Genomic DNA, 22983 nt, shown 5'->3' with positions numbered 1-22983 from the left:
CTGGGGTCTCCAGTTCAGGGCAGGAGGGCTGTAGTGACCCTGCCCCGCCCGAGGGATCGACCTTAGGACCTGCCGCTCCCTGTCCCTTCCCAGCCTCAGTGGGAGCAGAAACCGGGCACAGCCTGATTAAGCAATTGAGGCAGATATATTCCTACCCCCTTATGAAGATACAACCCTCACTTGCCAATAACTGGGTCTTTAATTATTTTTCTTAATTAAAAAAAGAAGAAAAACCCAGAGGAAATAAATATTCGTTTAAGTTTTGTAGCCTTTTCACTGTGAGTTACCATTTATCACGTGAGAACTCATTTGATGAGAGCTGGGTTCACAGGAGCCTGCTGCTGAAAGTTAAGTTTCAGGGCTTTTCCAAAAATAAGTTTAAAAAAAAAAGAAAAGAAAAAAATCTGGTACCTAATTTTGTCATCATAATTTTGTATGGGTGACCCCCCCTCAATTGTATAAGCTTTGGGCTCCACAAACCTGGAACCAGCTCTGCATTTGATCCTTTATGCTCAACCAGAGACTTGAAAAACCCCACAGAGCAAACCCCAATCCTGGGTGAAAGATAAGCAACTATTCCCGGTGGCCCCTTCTCCCACATAGGCTTCGTCTTCTTCCAGTTTCCCCCAGTCTCTCTCCTTCCTCTGATCTCTTCTTTCCTCTGTCCCATTCCACCCGCTTCAGCTTGTCCCCTCCTGCCTTTCCACTATCTCCTCTCCTCCCTGGGCTCAAGGGCTAGGCATGTATGCAGTGGTGGGTGCCTAAACCAGAACCTCCACCTGGATGAGATTTTGGATTTATATAGCCCTTCTGTTTGTAGTCACTCTAGTGTTTGTTCTCGTTCGTGTTCTCTCTCTCTCTCTCTCTCTCTCTCTCTCTCTCTCTCTCTCTCTCTCACACACACACACACACACACACACACACACACACACACAGTTATCCATAGACCCATGCAGCAGCTCAGCTGTTAGAGTAATTAGAAACGAACAGGCACTTTGGTTCTTCCACCCTGTCCTTGTTTTGGGGGGCCACTTCTGGAGTGTTCGTCTGTGTGTATTAACTGCCTCTGACAGCATGTGCCCACCAGTGTAACCCCAGATGGAGGCAGAATTTTGTTTCTCGTGTCTTCTTAACCTCCGCACTGCGGCAAAAGCCGCTGGAACGCCCACCCTTCCAGCTCTGGAAGAACGGGAGGTGGGGGTGGGGCTAGTACGTGTGGGGAGGAATGTAGGGGGATGTTAAAGATGTTCAGTATAGATCAAGCCCTGCATTTGCCTATTTTTGGCTCTGCCCATCTTTTTGTTGTTGCCTTTCTGACACCTACTTCAGCCTGCCTTTCTCCCCACCACTTCCTCTCCTCCTGATAGCTGCTTTTTCATCCTCCTCGGCCTGTGGACCAGGGTGGGACATCCTGGGTTGTTAGGATAGAGGTGGAAGGTGACTGAGGAGATGAAAGCCATGCAGTGGCTGGATCCTAGAAGCTTTATGGGGTGCCTGGTGTCCTGAACATTTTCAGAGTTTTAGTTGAGGTGGCTTTTCTGTTTAGTAGTTAGACATTCCAGAATCAGGTATGGCCCCCAAAAAGCATCTTAGTGTGAGTTTGCAGAGGTGAGCCCCAAAGCTGGAGCTGGAAGGTGCTCAGGGGATAGCTGTTCTAAGCCCCTCATTTTACAGATGGGAACACAGAGGCTCAGATAGAGCAAGTGGCCTGGGGGACTATATAGCTGGCTAATGGTGAAATTTAGACCAGAATTCAAGGTGTTAGGTGTCCTATCTCTTACATATCCACTTCTCTATTATCCCCCCTTTTTGACCCACACATCTCCCTCCTGCCCATCTCCCTTACCCCCATGCTGAAAGTATCCCCTCCCCTAAATTAACCAACCAGGCAGATTCTGCCTGCAGGCTTTGGCAGAGAAAGGGAGGCAGGGGCTCTGGCTGGCTTCAGGCATTGCAGTTCTCTCTCTGGCCTTAGCACAAGCTCCAGAGGGAGAAAGAGCTGGGGAAGGGGTGTGTTGAGAGGTTTGGGGTGGGGAGGGGTGGGTTGGTTAGGGACCTGCTTGCTGGAGACTCTGGGCATGACATTGGGGGCCTGCTTGCCTAATAAACTCTTGGTCAGGGGTTGGGGATGGAGGGACCTGCTTGCATCAACCAACTGGTTCAAGGTTTGGGGAAAGCTGCTTGCTGGTGTGTCCTGACTGCAGGATTTGGGCAAGAGGGGCTCAGGGGTTGTTTAAGGTGGATCTCAGATCAGGGCTGGGAGCCTGCTTGCCGAAAGAGTCTCAGTGTAGAGTTGAGGGGTGAGGTTCCTGCTTGTAGGTGCATTCCCTCTTTGGAATTGGGGTCCTGCTTGCTGATGCATCCTCGGTTGAAAAGTGGGGGCCTGCTTGCTGGGAAAGACCCTCAGCAGGGGTGGGGGGGATGGAAGGGGACCTGCTTGCTGACCAACCTGGGGCTGTTATCCGACAATGTGCTTTTCCGCCCCCAGGAGGACGAGCAAGGGGATGAGAATAAGGCCCGAGGGAACTGGTCCAGCAAACTGGACTTCATCCTGTCCATGGTGGGGTATGCAGTGGGGCTGGGCAATGTCTGGAGGTTTCCCTACCTGGCCTTCCAGAACGGGGGAGGTATGGCTTTTCCGGTCTTTCCGCCTGTGGCGCTGTGGGGTGGGCACTTGGGGGTTGGGGGAGGGAGCCAGAGCCCTAGGATGGGCCCCAAGGGGAGGCTCAGAACAACCTCCTCACACTCCAGCCCCATCCCCTGAGGCAACAGGGCTAAGCCAGAGGGCAGGAGCTTCAGTAACTGTTTCACCCTGGATCCAAGAGGCTTTTACCTGGAGAGAGTTTGGGGAAGAGGTGGGCCCTCGATCCCCCACTGGTTCTGCGGGGAGGGGGGTCTGGGTCCTGAGCCAAGTGGGCATTGTTGCAGGGAAGTCCAGACTCTGTGTGGTGCTGGACACCAAATTCAGGATGCTTTAAGAGTATGACTTGGAAATCCCAGCCTACACGGGAGACCTTGGGAATGGGCACTTGGGTGGTGCTGAACGCTGGCTGCTGGCGAACCAGGTGTGAGCAGAGAGAGGCTAGGAGCTGTGCTCTGAAAACCCTCTCAGAAGTATCCCCACACATACATCCCCTTGGACACCAGCGGCACAGTTTGACTAGCAAAATCCTTTAGTCAAAGTGGGTTTCCTTTCATTTGCCCTAACTGGGTGGAAGAAATGCTTTTGAAAGACAAGCATTTCTGAAACGGTGAGGACACCAGTGAGCAAGCACCAGCTGCCAGGCCTCTAGGATCTGCTGAACCTCTCTGTGCCCTTGAAGGAGGGACCCTGGCTGGCCCTCTAGATGTTGAGGTGCCCAGGGCTAGTGGCTGCCCCCCTGCTGGTTGTTATAATAGGAATTTGCACCTGGAACTCCCTCCCACAGTTGTTAAACTTGCCTCTCACCCCATCAGGTTAGGCAGCTTAAGTTTTGTTTTGTTCTGTTTTTTTGTTTGTTTTTTGGGTTTTGTTTTGTTTTGTTTTTGTCTCTTGGATGAGCTCCAGGCGGAATTTGGTGCAAAGGGACAATGGACACACTGCACCACAGGACAATTGAAAGGGAAAAATATGTTAATGCTCCTCCTCCCAATTCCAAATTAGGACAAGGTGACAAGTACTTATGAGGATTACAGAGAATTTGCAATCTGGGTGCCCTGGAAACTAAAAAAAAATGTGTGGCCACTCAAATAAGGGCACCACAGCCGGGTTTCCAGGTTTCTGCTGTTTTCCTCAGGGAGTCCCTAGACCAGGGTGCAGGAACTGGGGGAAGGAAGGTGCTCTAATAAAGCTTTCAGTGACAGGAAGGGCAGTGGGTACACAGGATCACAAAGGGATGAGTTCTAGTCAAGCCAGTTTGATCAGTGAAAGTGCAAAGCCTGGGATCTGCAAACTGCGGGGCAGTGCACATGCCCAGGTTCCAGAGCTGCTGTGGAGCTGAGCTGTGCACCCAGCCAGGCCCCGGAGAAGAGCCCCACTTTTCCGCACTGCGGCTCCCAGGCTCTGAAGCCCTCAGCATGGGGTGGAGAGCTCACTGCCTCCTTCCCAGGAGCAGAAGAGGATTGCACAAACCACATCATGACCCCTAATTTTACTCCTCCGCAACCCAGTGCTGCTGCTTGCCACCAAGCCTTCCTGGCCTGGAGAGTCTCTTGGGGACCCCTCTTTGACAGGAAAGGTCTTTCCTCCAGACAGGAAGTTGGGAGGAGGGTGAACAGAAAGAGTGCCCTAGGAAAGATCAGCTTCATTCCATTGGGCACAGTGTTCTGGGCTCTGTCACCACTAGTCCTGGAATTGGCCTGACCCATGCTGCAGCGCTTCCTGGCCCAAACCTTTTCAGAGAACATGGCTATTCCCCAAGCCTTCAAAAAACCCCCACAGAATCTTCCAAGGGAAAGAAAGCCATAGTCTAGATGAGATACCCACATACATATTGTCAAGTGCTCAGGGCCTGGGAGGAGAGACAAGGGAGACTTCTTGGAGGAGGAGGTATTTGAGTTGACCTTGAGGAATGGAAGGGACTTCTTATGTGGAGAGGGAAGTTGAGAAGTCTGTAATGGCTGCGGTGGTGGGAGAGGAATGGGTGCCTGGCCACCTATCTGTCAGAGCGGGCCCCCTTGGCTGGTAGAAGGTGTGCAGGTAACCAGGTAACTTGGGTTGTAAGCCAAGGAGGGCTCCCAAAGTCTCGCTTCCCAAATGTTAAGTCCTTGGAGGGTGGGGGTGCTGTAGAGATGATGAGATTTCACCAAATCTGACTCCAGCAATGAGTCAAAGGCATGGACTTGTGGAACACAGGAAGGACTTAATTTTGGGACACTGAAGTACTACAATTAAAAAAAAAAGACTAAAACCCATCCAGCACACAATCCTAGCAACTCATCCAGTGGGGATTGAGAAAAGGAGTGTGTTTGCAGGGAACCCTTGTGTTTTTTATAAGAGTGAAATGTCTTCAATGTCCCTGGGTGCCTGTGGTTGAGCGGGACCATCAAAAGCTCTCTGGAAAAGGAGGGGGAAAGTGGGCCCAAGCCCGGCCTTGGCCTCCCAGGGCTCTCACTCCCCATTCTCTCTTCCCAAGGTGCTTTCCTCATCCCCTACCTGATGATGCTGGCTCTGGCTGGGTTGCCCATCTTCTTCTTAGAAGTGTCGCTGGGTCAGTTTGCCAGCCAGGGGCCAGTGTCCGTGTGGAAGGCCATCCCAGCCCTTCAAGGTGAGTCCCCCTGCCTCTCAGCCCCCCCCCGCCCAGCCTCACGTTGCTCCCTCCGGCCACAGGGAGGGAGACCTGATTTGCTGATCAGTAGAACTCACTCCTTCCTTCTTTATTTGATCAATTCCACCTCTGGGTCCCACTAAAGTATGACCCATGACCACTTCTGGCACGTTCCATTCCTGGCAGATTGCCTCGATGCCCTTTGTAAACACACAGGTCACCACTACTAGTGTATCCCTCTGTACAAGAGAACCAAGACCTGTCCCCACCCGGCCCCACTGTAAGAAATCCGTAGGATTTGGGATGAAGTAAATCCCTGGAAATTTTGCTTCCACAGGCTGTGGCATTGCAATGCTGATCATCTCCGTCCTAATAGCCATATACTACAACGTGATTATTTGCTACACACTTTTCTACCTGTTTGCCTCCTTTGTGGCTGTGCTGCCCTGGGGCTCCTGCAACAACCCTTGGAACACGCCAGACTGCAAAGATAAAACCAGACTTTTATTAGGTAAGTTTGGATATACCTACATTAGGTGAAGTACTCATTCATTCATTCATTCATTCATTCAATGAAGATTAATTGAGCACATATTGTGTTTGCCTGCCTTATGCTAGGTGCTGGGGGCACAGAGATGAAAAAAACAACAACACCAACTATACTTAATTCTAATATTTAAGGAGCTCATGGCCCAGAAAGGGGTCATAAAATTTTTGTGTGCTCAGGAATAGCTGGAGTGTTTGTTTTTAAAAAATGCAGATTTGCAGGCTCACCAGAGTCTGATTAGATTTGGGGTAGGGAGGGTTGGGAAATTTGCATTTTAGCAAGGTCCCCAGGTGACTCGTATGCATAGTACAATTTGAAAAGCAATGAGGTCCTAGAGTCTAGGGAAGTGATACAAGTGATTCTGGGTCTACACTTTACAAAATACTGCTCATATGAGAACAGGCACTTCAACTAAAGCCCTTGGTAGAAATGTGCACAATGTAATAGTAGAAGAGAGGAATTCTGCCTGGGAGACAAGGGAGTGTTTCTTGGGGTTTCAGACCTGAAATCCACGGGCACATGAGGACTTGGGAGAAGTGTTAGCTTGTTGGGTCAAGGGTGAGTAGTAAGTGTGAGGAGACACAGGCTGGTTCGTGGGCAAGTCTTCTTGGTCCATAAAACATCCCAGCCCCAAGGACACGTGTATCTGTGTCACGTAACTTCTCTCCTCTGAGTCTGAGTTTCCCTCATTTGCAAAATAGAAACAGCAACAATGTCCTTCATCCTGCTCACCTCATGGGATTGCTGCAAGGAGAAAAGAAATGAAAGGATATGATGATGGCAGCTGGAAAAAAAAAGTATAAAGCTCTACAAATGGAAGGTGCTAATTCTATCAGTCACCCTCCAAGGTCTGGTCCTTTTAACAGGCCCCATAGACAAGTGGTGTCTTCTCCCCAGGCGATCTTCATTTCCCTTAAGCTGGGCTGTGCTGAAGGCAGAATCCTGTGATCTCTATAGACTGGCTCTTAATGCTGGCCCCCAAATCAGCTCTTTTGCCCTTGCAGAACTCGGACATTATTTAACCCTTGGGGTGTGTTTAAGAGATAAAGGTGGGTCCTTCCCTCCCACACCCCCAGAAACAGGCACATACAGTCGTTCACACTGGAGTATTTTCACACACATGATCATGTACATACTTACCTGACCAAGTTCCCCCGGCAGAGGCTTTGAGTAAGACTGGAGAAGAGTTAAAACTAGGGATGTGTGCCCATGAAATTCAAACCCTGTGCACCTGGACGTGCTCAGGAATGGGGATGGGGATTTGTGGCAGTTCTCAGGTGTGGGGCTCACTAGTGGTATGAGCAGGAGTAAGTGTCTCTTAGACTCTTTGGGTCTCAGTGTCCTCATCTATGTAATCTCCATGTTGAAATATTCTTAGGTTTGAGCAGTGGTTTTCTACCCAAGCTGCTGCATATCAGCTGCATACCTACTGTGTACCAGGCACAACTCCAGGTGTTTGGGATATACCAATAAATAAAATTCACCCGGGGAACTAACAAATTGAACCGTCACTAGTGTCCATGCCAGACCAATGGATTCAGATAATCTGGGGATGGAGCCTAGGAGCCTGTATTGTTAAGGTTCCCCAGGTACACCCAAGGGTAGGAGGCACTAGGGTGCAGTTTGCCCACATCCTGGTGGTCACCTCTGCAAAGCTGCTGTCGAGAGAACCCCACTGGGCAGCTGTCCCCAGATTCACAACTGAAAATCAGCTGCCAGATGGCTCCCTGAAGATGGTGGCCATGGTAGGCAAAGGGCATCTCCCAGGATGTGGGGCCTGGAATGGAGAAATATCTCAACGTCATGCCAGAGCCAGCTTGTTCATTCCAGATTGTGCCAGGGAGGGGAGTCGCTTTTCAGGGGAGTGCCTGCTGGAGGAGGGCTGCTGCCTTGATTCAGTGTCTGTGGGAGCTTCCCTGGGGACTTCCCGCAGGGACCATGTGGGTCATAGTGATCGGTGCCTGCAGCTGTCCCCCGGGAGGGATAGTAGTTCAGCAACACCATTCTCCTCTACTAACAATATCCACCAGTATTTGTGCTGCACCTTAACACTTAATAATAACCCAGCATCACTTATTACATGCCAAGCACCATGTTAAACCCTTTTACTCGTATTACCAATGTTAACATGAACAATAAACCAACATATGGCTTCCAATATTATTTTCACTTTACAGGTAATAAAAACTGGAGCTCAAGGTCATAGAGATAGCTCTGTGGTAGATCTGGGATTTGAACCCAAGGACCCTCCTCCCAAGACCCTGGTCCTAACTACCATGCTAAATGCTTCCCAATCTACAAAGTAGCTTCATAAATGATGGCCCTGCTATTCCTAATAAGTGCCCAAGAGTTCCAAGGGGCAGGCAACATGACCTCTGTTTTGCAGGTGAGAAAGTGGACTCGAAGGCTCAGAGAGTGGGAGTGTCAGGCTGTGAGTCACAAGGTACAGCCAGCAATAGGGTTTGGGTCTCATGACTCCTGATTCTCTGCTCAGCCAGGGCCCCCGAAGAGTCCCAGCAGGTTCTACTCCCTCAGTCCTGCAGGGTGACCTCAGCCCAGGTGTTCCTTACCTATTTGTGGCTGAGGTTCTATGGGGTAAAAAGGAAGCTTGTCTGAGTCAGAGACACAGTTAAGGACTATACATGATTGTTCATTGCAGCCACATTTCCAGTCTTGGAAAAATATTAGAAACACACATGTGATAAAAATTCAGTAATTACTGGATAATTCCATGGTTCCAATAAATTATAGTGCATCCATACGATGAAGTTTTCTATAGTCATTAAAAATGAATATTCATAAAATATGGAGAAATCCTCACCATATTGTGTTAAATGTAAAAACAGGATACAGACTTATAGTGTACTTTTATTATTCTTAAGAAAATATGCATGGATAGAAGACATATAGGAAGATGATACACCATCTGTTCACTGGAAATTTGGGGTCATTCTTTCTTTTCTACATTATCTGTTATGGACATGTATTTATTTTATAGTTCTGTATGTGTATGCATGTGTTTTGTTATTTTTTTAAAGCAAGCTGAGCACATAGACTAGGCCGGGCACGTGAATTGGGGTACCCCTGGGTTTGTGGAGTTTCCAGTCTGGCTCACAGTACCCAGGAAGCTTTAAAGGCAGAGTAGAGACACTGCACAGCTAAGCTCCTAGTGGACTGGTACAAACCAGAAAAACTATGCAAGCTCTCAGCAGAGAGACAATGGACATTTCCCGCTCTGATTACTCCCTGGGAGCATATGGACAAGCTGGGCAGGTCTTATCTCATTTTTAAATATTTTCATTTGTTTGTTAAAAAGCAAATGTGTGTGTGTGTGTGTGTGCGCGCGCGCGCGCGCGGGCACCCCCTCTCTGTTCTCTGTTATCTACACACGTGCATGTTCCCTTATGGGGCCAGGCAGAAGTAGTATTGGTCCTTTGGGGTCCTGGGGTGACGTAGAAAGGAGATGATGGTCTGACTTGCAGAGACACAGGCGGCTTCAGAGCCCCACTGCTCTGATGGACAAGTCGGGAGTCCAGACAAAGGGTATCTCAGGCTCTCTCTCAAAGGGCCACTCTGAGAGAGAAAACAGAACCACTCCTTCCCCGATGCAGTGTTCCACAAATAACCTCCCAAGCTCACCCTCTCCTTCACAACCCTATAACCACCCTACCCTGTGATAGCAGGCAGCTAGTCCCAGGAGAGAAGGGATGAATCGGTGCTGTTGTGACCTTCAACCATGGCAGGGAGGTATTTAACTCAGGTCCTTCTCAGAATTGCTAGGGACCTACTGCCCAGGAGCCCTGCCTCACCATCCAGATGCTGGGACCAGGTACCCACGCCAGCCCCAGAGACCAGCCCCAGCCAGCCCTCCCCCAGTCCATGGGTAGAAGCCATTTGCCACTCATCTCTAAGGTGTACTAGTATTTTGTAAGAAAGACTCTTCCTTAGGAGGACTCCACCACCCAGGTATCTGTATTGGAACACGGATAATCCATGCCCTGCCAAGTGAGACCAGCGACTGTTCTGTGAAATTAGGAGCTTAGCTGGGCCATTTAAAACGGAAACCACATAAATACCATTTCTATTTCTGGAATAGCTTAATTTTCATTAGAGCTTTAATTAAATGACTCCTTTTCTCCCTAGCCTTTCATTGCTTTCATTTATTAATAATTGCCCGAGTAAAGAGAATCCCTTTCAAACAGCTTCCAATTTAGAGTGATCATTATCGCCGCTCTTTGTTCAGGGTTGCTGGGCCGCAGAGCTCTCTGATGACTCGGCGGGCCGACCTGACGGCGCGGAAGCACGCTTCTGCCATCTGGCGGCGGGAAGGGATATTGCAGGAGGCTGCCGGGAGCCCTGCTGCAGTGCCGCAGGAGCGCGTGACCTGGTTCTGCAGGCAGCAGTGACCCAGACACGCCGCTGGGGGAAGCGGGGAAGCTGCCTTCGTGCTTGTGCTTCACAATGGCAGTTTGGGAGACAAGCAGTTTGGCATTTGCCCGCATGTTAGGGATCTCTTCAGTCTTAGGGGGTGGATGTACTTTTGGGCAGGAGGGCAAGAGATAAATACTGTGTTTAGGGAGAGAAAAGGGATGTGGATGGTGCTTTAAGTGTCTGCATTCAGGTCACTGCTGCGGGAAACAGATGCTTCCTTGATATTTGATAGTTATTAGTTCCGAATCCTCCTGGAACTCTGTTATTTGATTAGACTAAGGAACAAAACAGTGAATAAGAAGGCATTTTGAAGATGCTAAGAGCAGTGGTTCTCAGCCCTAGGAGCTTTTGCAGGAGACATTTGGCACTAACAAATTCATCCCCAGGGAACCCCTGGGTTAGGTTAGGTCCTGCTGTCACAAGCACACCGCATGGTTGCTGCCTCCACTAGCCTGTGTGGGTGTGTAGGAAACAATGTCATATGTATGTACTATGTGTCATTCATCCTGCCAGGCTGTGGGTTCAAGGTGAATGTGTAAGTAAGCCTTCTGTGGCAGTAGCTCTTCAGGAGGTTTGCTTATGTCTAATTAAATTCATCTCTGCAAGCCATTTACTTTCTTTGGCGTTCTGAGGACCTGGGTTTGAGTCTCGAATCTCTTCCTCATTAGCTGTATGATTTCAGGAGTCACTTAACCTCTTTGAGCCTTTTAAAGCCGTGGTAATAGTACCCACTGCATAGGCTGTTGTGAGCGTTAAGTGAGATAATGCCTGCATATGAAGTGCTCAGTGCAGCGTGTACCGCACGGAGAGTGTCTATAAAGGAGAACCACTGTTATCTGTACGACTCAGGGCTCTGGGGTCCGTGACACATAAAAGGTAATTCTGCGGTTCATCTCCATCTAGGCTGGTTCAGCTAACACTTTCCTGAAGTTAGTTTTCAATACCTGGCAAATCTTTTTGGCTTTTGGTTTTCAATTGCTAAGACCCCTGGGTATATTTTCTGCATAGATGCCACCATGTTTCCATCCTGTCCTCTCCTACAGATTCCTGCGTCATCACTGACCATCCCAAAATCCAGATCAAGAACTCAACCTTCTGTATGACTGCCTATCCCAACTTGACCATGATTAACTTCACCAGCCAGGCCAATAAGACGTTTGTCAGCGGGAGTGAAGAGTACTTCAAGTAAGATGGCTCTGTGTTACTTTCTAAGAGAAGCCCAGTGAGTTCATGAACCCTCGACTTGCAGAAGGAGGAGGTGTGGGGGCCCGAGGGGTGGGTTGCCTCCCTCTGCACCCTCCCTGCCTATTCAAGTGATCGGTGAGGAAGAGACAGTCCCCGGTTTGGCTTCTGAGAGCAGATTGTTGTGCCTCTGGGCCTGGAGGTGAGAGTTGGCAGAGTGCTGGTGGGGACAGAATCCCTGCTGCTATAATTCACGATGTTGTGACAAACACTTTGCAAAACCTGCACGCATTGTGATCTAAGCAGACCTTCTGTTGACTAGTTGTTGTTGTTTTTTTCTTCTGCATTTGAGAAGGAAAGAGAGGCAAACGTCAGAAACCAAGTCATGGTCAAGGATGTAAAGAAACGAAATCATTTTTAAAGAACAGTTTCACCCAGTTTTGTACTTTCTACATCAGTATTGAGAGACGCTGAGGATTGACGTCCAGGGACACTGGAAAATCCTCGGCCCCCACAGGACGGTTTAGTCAAGTTCATGGAGTTATTTCGCAAGGGAGGTCAGTGTAGGCAGAGTCCCAGCAGAAGGTACATGAAGAATGTTCTCTAGTTAGGCCTCCAGTTGGGAGTTGTCCACTCGTGTGCTCAGGGCCTTGGCGTTTGCCTGCTCGCCAGGCTAATGAGCGAAGTACAGATGAGCAGGATGATAGAGAGGAGTGGGGACTGTGGCCACCTGGAGAGGATGTCAGCCAAGAGCAAGGGCGGCTGCTGGTGCTCGGCCTCACATCCCTGTCTGTGGGAGTGTGGGCAGTGCAGCTAAGCTTACATGTTACAGGTGAAGTCGGAGGTAAAATTCGAATTGTTACGTGTCTCCCACTTTAAATGTTAGCAAACTAAAATAAAATAAAATAAAATAAAATAAAATAAAATGCAGTATCAGTGGGGCCCTGGGTTGTGATAAAAAGTGGTCACTAACATCTCTACTAGTTGTCTGGTTGCCGTCAATTTCTGTGTCAGATTTCTCTTCTGTGCAGACTCAGAGGGGACATGGTTGTCCCTGCAGACAGAAGGGGGAGTGAGGCTGAGAGATGAAATAATCCCTTTGAAGATGATATAGGAGCAGTGAGGGTATGCGTGGACCCACCCTGAGCACTGAGAAAATGAGTCTGACTGGTGGTTAGAGGAGGTCTGACCACATAATCCACGGGGTTGAGTGTGTTGTTAAATATTTGTGAATCAGCTTTCTGTGGTTTTCACTAATCCTCTGGGACCAGTCTTCATTTCCAAGAGGAAATGTTATTAGGAGCTTCATCCAAGAGCCCTTTTTAAAGGGTGGAGTATTTGAGGTGGCCGAGGTGCAGTGGAATTAAGTGCTTTACCCTTGAACATGGGGAGGTCCTTTCATTGCTCAGGGAAGGTCTGGGAGCCCAGTTCACTTCCGCCCTTGGTCACTTCCCCTAAGCGCTTGAGCCCAGGTTGCCTCAGACGTTGAGACAAACAGGCTCTGTCACCCCAGAGCATGGCCACCCCTGTTCAGAAAAGTGTGGCCAGGCCTTGCAAAACAGCCTATCAGGTGATCACTCACTAGCTGACTGGGGGGACGTGGGGGGCGGTGCTGCTGCCTTCAGAAAGCTCTGGGCTGTCATGTCTGCAGTCCCGTAGACTCTGGGTTCTGGCTGGGCCTTTGTTCAGGTCACAGAAAACCACCAACCCTGCCCTTCATCCAGGAGGCGTGACAGGATTGCTTCGGAGTTGCAGGGATGGTTCGACTCTTATTAGAACTCACTGTCCTATAGCTGCCTCCTATCCCCAGGAGGGAAGCTGTTTGCTCACCTTTGGCCAGGCTCCCAGCTACTGCCAGGGACGTGGGGTCTCCAGGCAGGTGGTGACTTCTTCAGCACACACAGACCCTGGACTGATTTTTACATTTAAATCTAGGCAAACACTATTGGAATGCATTCTCATAAAAGAGTAGAACAACAGAGAAAACACACCAAAGCCATTCTGGACAGTTTAGAGTTTCTGTTTGTGATGTGGCCTTCTGTAAAGACATCACCCTTGGTAAGGCCGTGCGGGGGCTGTGCTGGGACCCCTGAATGCCGTGGGATTTGCTGCCCTTCTCTTGGGGCATCTCATGGTGACAGTGGAGCTGACATAGTCTTGTATGGAGCCTGCCCGGGGCCATACGGGGCCTTCCCAGCACATAATAACAATAGGGTCGATCCCATTGGTCTCTGCAGACAGCCCGGGTCAGAGAATCCCTCACAACCCGATCTGGTCAGGTCCCTGATGGGAGGTGAGGTTGCTGAGTTGGCTTGAAGCTGCTGGCTCTGTTGGGAGATTAGATCCAGTAGACTCTCACCCTCCCTCCTTTCTCTTGCCCACTCACAGGTACTTTGTGCTGAAGATTTCTGCGGGGATCGAATATCCTGGGGAGATCAGGTGGCCGCTAGCCTTCTGCCTATTCCTGGCTTGGGTCATTGTGTATGCGTCTCTGGCAAAAGGAATCAAGTCTTCAGGAAAAGTAAGAAACTGAGTTTACCTACGAGAAAGCTCTGGGACACCCAGGGGTGATTGTGTCATGGGCAGGTTAAAGGGCACTGGAAAGAGAATCCCGAGAGGTGGGTGCTGTTTAGATTCTGGCCCCGGGCAGCTGTGGGCCTCGGGAGTGACTTCACTCCTGTCTGTGAAATGGGATAATAACACCTGCGTTTAGGGCTTTTTAAGGCTTAAATGAGACAGATGTGCACAGAGTTCCTGGGGGCACTACGGTTAGTTTCCTTCCTTTCTGTTGGGGCTGCCACTCTGTTCAGCGGGTGGCCCTCCCTGACATGGCTCAGTCACCCTCCTGAACTAGATGAGTGCTGCTGGCCTTTTGCCTCTTGGTCTGGCTGCCAGGCTGTGACTGCTGCTACCAAGATGCTAGAAAAAGATAAAAATTGTGAAGAGATCCTTTCTTCTCAACCCCAACCACCACACTCTCAGCCTTTCATGCCTTTCTTCCAACCCCAACCCATGTGCCCCATGTGCCCCAGCACCAACACTGACAGTCCCGCAGTGGGATCTGGGTTGAGCAGATACTTGGCGACTTGCTGAGCCGTCGCTCGGCTGGCCCTTTGGAGGTGATGGGATTCCCACCCCAAGCTCAGGGCATGAAGACAAGGAGTCTGGACCCTCAGGACACGCTGGGTACAGCCAGAGTGTCACACTGTTCTTTGTGATGGTTTAGGACGGCTTTATAGCCACTGCCTCCCTCAATTTAGAATGTAGCCCTTGGTGGTAGATTGTATGGGTTTTTTGAGCAGATTTTTCTTTTAGATCTACTTCATTGAGAAAGGTTGCCAACTAGGAATTGATGATTAGTTTTCTTAAAATGAGGAATACCACCAAAAATGATGACACTGCCCTGGAGCGTGCAGACGTTAATCATGGAGCGTGGTTTGGAAGCCTGGGTGAATAATGGTGGCTGAGGCCTCTTATTATCCCGGGCTCCTTTGTGACTCAAATTCCACTGCCATTTCTAAGCAGCGATGTCCTCCTCCTGCAGGGAAATAAGCTCAGTTCCTCTTGTTCAGTGTCCTGGAGACAAGACTGGCTCATTGCTTCCTATGAGATCTCACTCTTCCTTTTATTTTTTAAAAATATATTTTTATTGATTTTAGAGATAGAGGAAGGGAGAGGGAGAGGGAGAGGGAGAGGGAGAGGGAGAGGGAGAGGGAGAGGGAGAGGGAGAGGGAGAGGGAGAGGGAGAAACGTGGATGGATGAGAAACATTGATTGACTGCGTCCTGCATGCGCCCCCTACTGGGGATCGAGCCTGCAACCTGGGCATGTGCCCTGTCTGTTAATCTAACCAGTGACCTTTTGGTGCATGGGACACAGCTCAACCACCTGGGCCACCGCTGAGCCAGGGCTCACACTCCCTTTTGAGCAGCTAGAATTCCAGAGGCAGGAGTGACCAACAGGCAGCCTGAAGGTCAAATGCAGCCCGAGCTCCTTTGTGACTGAAATTCCATGAACACTGCCATCTCTAGGCAGTGATGTCCTTCTCCTCAGGAGCTAACTAATTACTTAGCCCAGGCTGGTGGGGCCTCACCTGACCACCTGACCACCTGTTCAGGGCTCCTCAGTGAGGAGGCTGCGGCCAGTGTCAGGTGTCGGACCAGCAGGCTCAGACCAACCAGTCATTGTCACTCCTGCCAAGTGTAATTCATTATAGTTCAAGTTTAATTCCTCTGACAGTACTTTCTGAAACAGGTGCATCCTGAAGCTGCCCTGGCACAGGGGACCAATGGGCACAAAGCCCCCACGCACACCCGACTCACACTTAGGCGTGCCCAGGATTTATAAGCCAAACTGTGGGCCCTTTTAGTTCAGCAAGATCACGATCCACAGAGTGATCGCATCCTCCCACACACCATGGGCCCAGACCGGGGTGAGGCAAGCAAGTGCTTACGGTGTGAAATTTAAGGCAGCTCTCACTCTCAGGTTCCTGCAGGTGCCAGTTGGACCCTGAGAGTGGGTGCCTCCTTAAATGTTGGACTCTCAGCACCTCACTTGCCTTGCTTCTTCCTAACCCTGGCCCTGCCTCATATATTTCTGATCATGTGGTCCATGGAGGGGCATTAATGGGAAAGAAGAACATAGGAGTTAGAAAGCTTCAAGTTTGTATCTTGGCTCCAGCTGGGAGACCTTGAGTGAGATATTTAACCCCTTTCGAGACAGAACCTGAGCCTCAGTTTCCTCTTGAGCAAATGGGACTACTAATAGCCGGTCCACAGAGGGGGTCATGTTTGTACAGTCTCCAGTAGTGACATGGGAAGAGTTGTCTCTGCCGGTTAGACGGGTACCAGCCTTGGGGTTTTCTTCCTGCCGCCTGCTGTCTGGGTCATGTCCTCTCCTTTGTCTCCTCCATCCTCACTCCCCACCAGCCCATGTGGTCAGGAGGTGACCCCTGCTGTCTTGGTGGGGTGGGGCGGTCAGACTGGTCAGGATCCTGCCCCACCCTGTAGCATCTCCTCTCCCAGCCCCATCTGACAGCTGGCGGGACAGCCTGGGCAGCCTGGGGCAGGCAGTCTTCCCCTGAGATGTCAGATACCTTTCGTTTCATAACAACTTCTGTGTAGAAGGGCTTCCTTAAGAGGAAGGAGAGAAGCAGGTTTGGCAGGAATCGGAGGGAGGCCTGCATCCCCCAAGCCCCTAGCAACCCCTGAGCTTCTGGGCAGAATGGAGGGGCAACTTCTGTGGAGGGTGAGTGGGGGGGCATGAATGGAGGGGAGGGAGGGAAGAGGCCCCTGTTAGGAGAGGTAGCTGTGCAGAGAAAGGAGACCAGCCCATCCCTGTTCTAGCCAGAGCGAAAGAGGTTGGCCTTGATGAGTAACTGGGTTTGAAGGAAGAAACAACTCATTTTCCTTAACCTGCATCCTGCCCCATTTCTGCTAATGGCAACACCACTCTTTCAGTTGCTGAGGCCAAAAATTTTGGGGTCATCTTTGCCTCCCCGCTTCCCACCCCTCATTCCACATTATTAGTAAATGGGTCAAAAAATCCTGTTGGCTCGTCCTGCAAAGCATTTCTCCTAGCTCCTGCGAAACACCCTGGCTGGAACCATCACCCTCCCCTGCCTGGATTGCAGCCATGGCCTCCAACAGCGGCCCCTGCTTCTGCCCTGGTGCCTGCAGTGTATTCCCATCTAGCCACCTAGCCACTGGGTGTAGTTCCAGTGTTAGAGCACCTCACTCCTCTGCCCTAATTCCTACTGCAGCTCCCATTCCCCACCGAGAAAAAGCTCTGCAGGACCTGCCCCTCCCGCACCCCTGCCCTCTGCCCTCTGCCTGCCTCTCCTGCTGCGCTCTGCCCCAGCCACTCTGGCCTCCTGGCTGTTCCTGGGTCAGGTGCAGCCCTTCTTAGGGCCTCTCCAGCTGTTCCAGGCTCCAGTGTTCTTCCAGATGCCAGTGTCTCACTCTCATGTCCTTCAAATCTGGGCTTTTCAATGAGGCCTCCCCTGCATGTCCCACCCCCTTTGCTTTGCTCTACTTTTCCCTTTTCCACACATCACCTTCTAACACGCCGCGAATGATGTTATGATTACTACTGGTTGCCAGTCTCCCCATCTGGAATGTAAGCTATTTGAGGGAAGGGGTCTTTGTTGTGTTTACCCCACATGCTTAATGAAATGATCCCAAGAGTTATGTCTTAATCTCACCCCCCCCAACCCATTCCCTGCAAGTTCCCAAATCAGTCCTCATCCCTGAGATCCCAGTGTCTGCCAGTCCCTGCCATCCTGGAGCCCCCTCGCCAGGCCTGAGAGCCTGTGCAGCCAGTGCACGGTGGGGTCTCTGTCTCCCTCCCAGGGCAGGTGCCCAGGATGGAAGGTGCAGGTGGGACTGGAGTGGCTCTGAGCCAACAGTGCTCACTCAGCGGCTGTACATGCCCACCCCATGGATCAGAGAAGGTTTGATGGGCCAGGATGGGAGCTTAACCTCATCCTTCCTGGTGTTTTTTAATGCATGTTTGGGTTGCAACTGGCCTGTGAGCTGAAGGTTGTCAGTGTTATCAAGACTGGTAAGACCCAGGCAAGACCAAGTGGCACTTCTATTTCCAGGGCCCCCAGGCCTGTGCCACTTGGAATGGATTGTCCCATTGTACTCTTCCTGCAGCCCAGTGAGGAATGTGCTGCTGTTATCACCACTTGCAGGTGTGGAAACCGAGACTCAGAGAGGTTAAGTCATTTCTCCAGGTGGCCCAGCTCATAAGTGAAGGAGCTGGGATTTGAACTTAGGCCTGTGGGACTGTAGAACCTGTCTCACACCTGCTCTTCTCTAGTCTACCAAGTCCTGATCCCAGGCCCTTCCTCCATCCCCAGGTTTGATTGACAGATAAGGAAGGAAAGTACCTCCCACGCATCCCCATCCTTATCCAACCACAGCCCCCAAGTTCTGCTCATATTACTTCTCAAATGCTTCTTGACTCTGGCCCCTCCCTCTCCTCCAGAATCTGGGAACATCCTTCAGCTGCTATTCAAGGCCTCCTGTGAGGTGGAGTGATCACATGGTCCATGGAGGGGCATTAATGGGAAGCAAGAACATAGGAGTTCTTCATCATTCTTAGCCTCAACCTTTTATTTTGTCCTAACAATGATTAGAGCTTTGCCCTCAAACATCTGCTTGCCCACTCACTTCCTTTGCCTTCCCCCCTCTCCTCGCCTCACTGGCCTCTCAGATCCAGCTCCTGCATCATCTCCATGAACCTTTTAGTAAACTCCCAGGTTGAACACCGTGCCCTCCCCGGACATCACCATGTCCTGGGCGTATGGTTTAGCCCATTATTCAGACGCTGTCTCTGAGTCTTCCAGGTCATGAGTCCCTGGATCCTCATGCATCTAATGTCTGGCATAGTGCCCGGCTCATGTAGGCTCTCAGTAAACGCTCATTGAACTTAGTTGTATTTAATGACCATCTATTATAAATCAGACACTATGCTAGGTTCATTTGGTCCTCACAATTACTTATTTTTTTAAAAAGATGCCCTTGTCCCTATTACAGAGGCGGAAACTGAGATTCAGGAGGCTCAGTAGCTTGTCCAGGCTCTCATGGCTCCTCAGAATAGCATCGCCAGGGATGCTATTCCATTTGAACTACATGTGTCTGATCGTCAGATCAGGGTCTTTCACCTGATAGGGCGTCTAAGAACAAGGATGGGAAGCTTAAGCTAAAAGGATTAATCTCTAATGGTGGAATCTGGGGCCTCAAGCAGAGGGTAGGGTAGGAGTTAGGGAGGCAGCTGTCCACTCAGCTGCTGGGTGGGGTGAGATCTCCCATAGCCATACTCACTGGGGGCTGACTCACTCTGGATCACCTTTGGTCCCAGTGCCTTCCCCGTGTCCCCAGCCTTAGCAGAGTTTGGGGAAACTACCCGATGCCCTCCCCATTGGACACCCGTGTCCAGGGGGCAGATCCCACTCTGCCTCTGCTGACGCTCCTCAGGCACCCGCTGCAGGCCCGCCCCACCCAGCCCTCTGTTGCATGGCTTTTCCAGGTGGTGTACTTCACGGCCACGTTCCCGTATGTCGTGCTTGTGATCCTGCTCATCCGAGGGGTCACCCTGCCCGGAGCTGGCGATGGGATCTGGTACTTCATCACACCGAAGTGGGAGAAGCTCACGGATGCCACGGTGGGCTTACAGTTTCATTTATGACGTGCATGGGGGCTGGGGGGACTGCACATGGTGAGGGGACCCACGCTGAGACACTCTTTGACAGAAGGGGTCAGACCTCCTCCCACAGGGCATCTCACTGTCCCCTTTACAAAGTCCTGCTAATCTGGGAATGGTACGCACTCAGGAAATCTTTAATGAGAAGTGGGCAACTGGGGTTTTTCAGATTCCGGGAATGGTTGTCCTACATTTGGGGTAGCAGCAGAGGCCAGAATGAAGAATGAAATCCCCTTAATAGCTTTGGGCCACCTCACACCACTTATCTGTTGCTAATTATAGTGCGTTGGAGATGGAGTTTTGCTGGTTGGAAAATAATAGCACTTAGACAATTCTATTTTAAAGGGCCCAGACGCATTTGAATACTTCCAGCACATGCCACAGGGCTAGCACACGCTTGCACTTTCTCTTTGCATATTCTGCACAGGCACCTCTTACTCTAAAATTCCCAGAACAAACCTCCAAAAGAGGGGTGTCTGTGTAATAAGAAGTGAGTTTTCTCACCTTAAAGAAATATGTGCTTTTCCAGAATATGTTAAGAACACATAGCTAGGATTGAGTTTGCACATAACAGAAACCCCCAGGTAAGAGTTGACTTCACTTGCATGCGCTGAAGCAGCCCAGTGGTAGATAGCCAAGCACTGGCTGGGTAGCTGCAGGTGTCTTCAGGGGCCCAAACTCCTGTCTTTCTGCCTCCCCATCTTTAGGGAATAGCTTCCATGTGGCTGCCAGAGCTCCAGCCATCATAGCAGCATTCCAGGTAGCACAAAGGGGTGAGGAAAGGGGTAGAGATAGGCACCCTCACTCTTTAAAAGTACGGAAACCCCAGAAGTCCCACATCACACTTGATTTTCACACCCTTGGCCGGACACTAAATACTATGATTATACTCTTCTAGTTGCATATCCCCTTGATGCTGGGAGGTGGTTCTTTAGCGGCCTTTAAATAAAACCACAGCTTTGAACTTTCTCTTTGCATATTTTAAGCACAATTTTAAAACCGGATTTAATTTACAAAAATGATGGCAGGTCCATCATATGAGTCATATAAATCTCCAGCTCACACTCTTGAGTGGCCTTCTGGAGTTTTATGGGGACAATTAAGAGAAATCACCAAGAGAACAGAGGCGATGTCAGCCAAGTTCAAGAAGCACGTGGCTTATAAAACCCCCTCCGCTGTGGCAGAGGCAGCTTTGCTACAAAAGGGGGCCATAGAATTTCAGATTTTTAATAGCAGTTGTAATCTGTAGAAATGTTAATTTTAAAAGGTTGATATTTTGGATCCACCAACATATCTTGCTGTTGCAAATTGCTTTTTGAGAGTGATTGCAGCTAAAGAAGGGGCTCTCTCTTCTGTAGAGTTTTCCATGGTAGGAAATGGAAGATGAAATGTGTACGTAGTTTATTGAGTTCCTCTCCTTTGGTTAGAATGGAGCTGAAATCTGCCAGGTAATTCACTGCCTTTTTGGCATCTGGCACAAAGGATATTTCTCATTGCATCAATGCCAAATTTATCTCATCTCTGACCGCCTTTGCCTGGGGCAGGGGTGAGGCCAGGGGCCTGGCAGACTCCCCTGCCTGGGTCAGCCGCTCTCAGTGACCTTGACCCCTCTCCCCTTTTGCCTGCTAGGTGTGGAAAGACGCTGCCACTCAGATTTTCTTCTCTTTATCTGCTGCCTGGGGAGGCCTGATCACGCTCTCTTCTTACAACAAATTCCACAACAACTGCTACAGGTACGTTGTAGCCTTTCAAGTCCCAGTGGCAGCTGGCGAGGGGGAATAGGGTCTGGGGACAGAAAATGGACTGAGGCCACACCCTCACCCTGCACCTTAGTAGAGCCAGAGAGTTGCCTTGGCACAGGTGAACCCTGCTCAGGCCTGGCTGCTGGCTTCCGGTGGCCTGCACCCCGACTGCACTGCTGACCCTGGCACCTGGGATGGAGCCGAGCCCCTCTGTAGGTTGTGTGCAGGGAGCCGTGTCCTGGGATGGTTGTTCCATCAGCAGCCCAGTCCCTGGGTCCAGTCGTATGGGAGTCACTGGTGAAGTCTGGTCATTCAGTCACTCTACAGATGTTTTTCTAGAGACCCTATAAGAAAAGAGCACCTTGGTGATAGGTGTGTTAATTAACTCAATGGTAGGGATCCTGTCACGATGTCTACATATCATCATGTACACTTTAAATATAATACAATTTTATCTGTCACCTGTACTTCAGTAAAGCTGACCAAAAAAAATGCAAACGTTGAGTTCCCCTCCCAGATCTATTCATCAGAATGTCTGGAGGTGGGCAGCCCAGGAACCTACAGATCCACGCAAGATCCTCAGGGGAGTCAAGGACGGTGACGTTTGGATAGTGTGATGTTAGGGATGCTGTGGAACCCAAAGACCCCGAGAGAGCCTGACCAGTTCTTTCAGGAGATGATATTGAAAGTTAGACATGTTATGACAAGCAATAGGAAAATAAGGCCTATTCTCTTGGGGAGCTGATACAAAAAGGGAAAAAGGAAGAAAGAAAGGAGGAGGAAACAAGAAAGAATAGAAGGGAGAAAAGAAGTGAGGGAGGGAGAGGTAGAAGAAGAAAGGGAGGGAGGGAGGGAGAAGGGGCGGAAGGGAGGAAAGAAGGGAGGAAGGAAGGATGGAGAGAAAGATGTATCTTGGAGTCAGATAGAATTTAAGTTTGCTTCACCATTTACTAAAACTCCAAGATGTGGGCAAGGTACGCCACTTCTCTGAGCCTTTGCTGTCTCATCTATAAAATTCAATTATATTTTGTTGAGTGGTAAGAGATGATGTATGCAAAGTTTTCAGAGCAATGTTGTGCACATAGTAGGTGCTCACTAAATGGCAATTGCCATTATTATTATCTATAATAATAAAAACATAATATGCTAATTAGACAGGATGTTCTTCTGGACGAAGCCTTGGCGGCGGGGGCTGAGGCAGAGGTGGTTAGGGGTGATGAGGCAGGCAGGCAGAGTGGTTAGGGGCAATCAGGCAGGCAGGCAGCGAGCGGTTAGAAGCCAGTGGTCCGGGATTGTGAGAGGGATGTCTGGGATTGCGAGAGGGTGCAGGCTGGGCTGAAGGATCCCCCTCCTCCCCACTGTGCATGAATTTCATGCACTGGGCCTCTAGTTTTTAATAAAGTATGGGATATTTTGTGAACCCAGAAGAAACGACTATACTAGTAGTTAAGCTGTGGCCTAGGATGGTTGGGACGGCCTCACAGGAATGAGATCTAGACTGGGCCAAATTTCAACAGGTGTAGGCAGGAGGAAATGTTTGCAGGTAGCAAGGACAGCTAGCGGTGGGGATGAGTGGGAATAAGTGACAGGGACATGGGGCAGGAGCAGTGGGATTGGAGCTGATGCTG

General features: G+C 50.1%; 1 protein-coding gene across 2 annotated transcripts in view; it reads left to right on the top strand.

Annotated features, from left to right (window-relative positions):
- Positions 1-22983, top strand: part of SLC6A5 (solute carrier family 6 member 5) — a 44390-nt gene that overhangs the window by 2302 nt on the left and 19105 nt on the right. Inside the window, exons 3-9 of one of the 2 annotated variants that reach the window (XM_006094785.3) lie at positions 2489-2627; positions 5115-5246; positions 5584-5757; positions 11268-11409; positions 13795-13927; positions 19440-19574; positions 21243-21346. In XM_006094785.3, coding sequence (XP_006094847.1) covers positions 2489-2627; positions 5115-5246; positions 5584-5757; positions 11268-11409; positions 13795-13927; positions 19440-19574; positions 21243-21346 — 959 coding nt within the window. The remainder of the gene's footprint in view (positions 1-2488; positions 2628-5114; positions 5247-5583; positions 5758-11267; positions 11410-13794; positions 13928-19439; positions 19575-21242; positions 21347-22983) is intronic. The other variant, XM_023758903.1, reaches the window with a different exon arrangement.

This window comes from Myotis lucifugus, unplaced genomic scaffold, assembly GCF_000147115.1.
Source record: "Myotis lucifugus unplaced genomic scaffold, Myoluc2.0 scaffold_143, whole genome shotgun sequence".
Classification (NCBI taxonomy): domain Eukaryota; kingdom Metazoa; phylum Chordata; class Mammalia; order Chiroptera; family Vespertilionidae; genus Myotis; species Myotis lucifugus.
The sequence above is the reverse complement of the archived record's forward strand: the minus strand, read 5'-3'. Positions and strand labels throughout refer to the sequence as shown.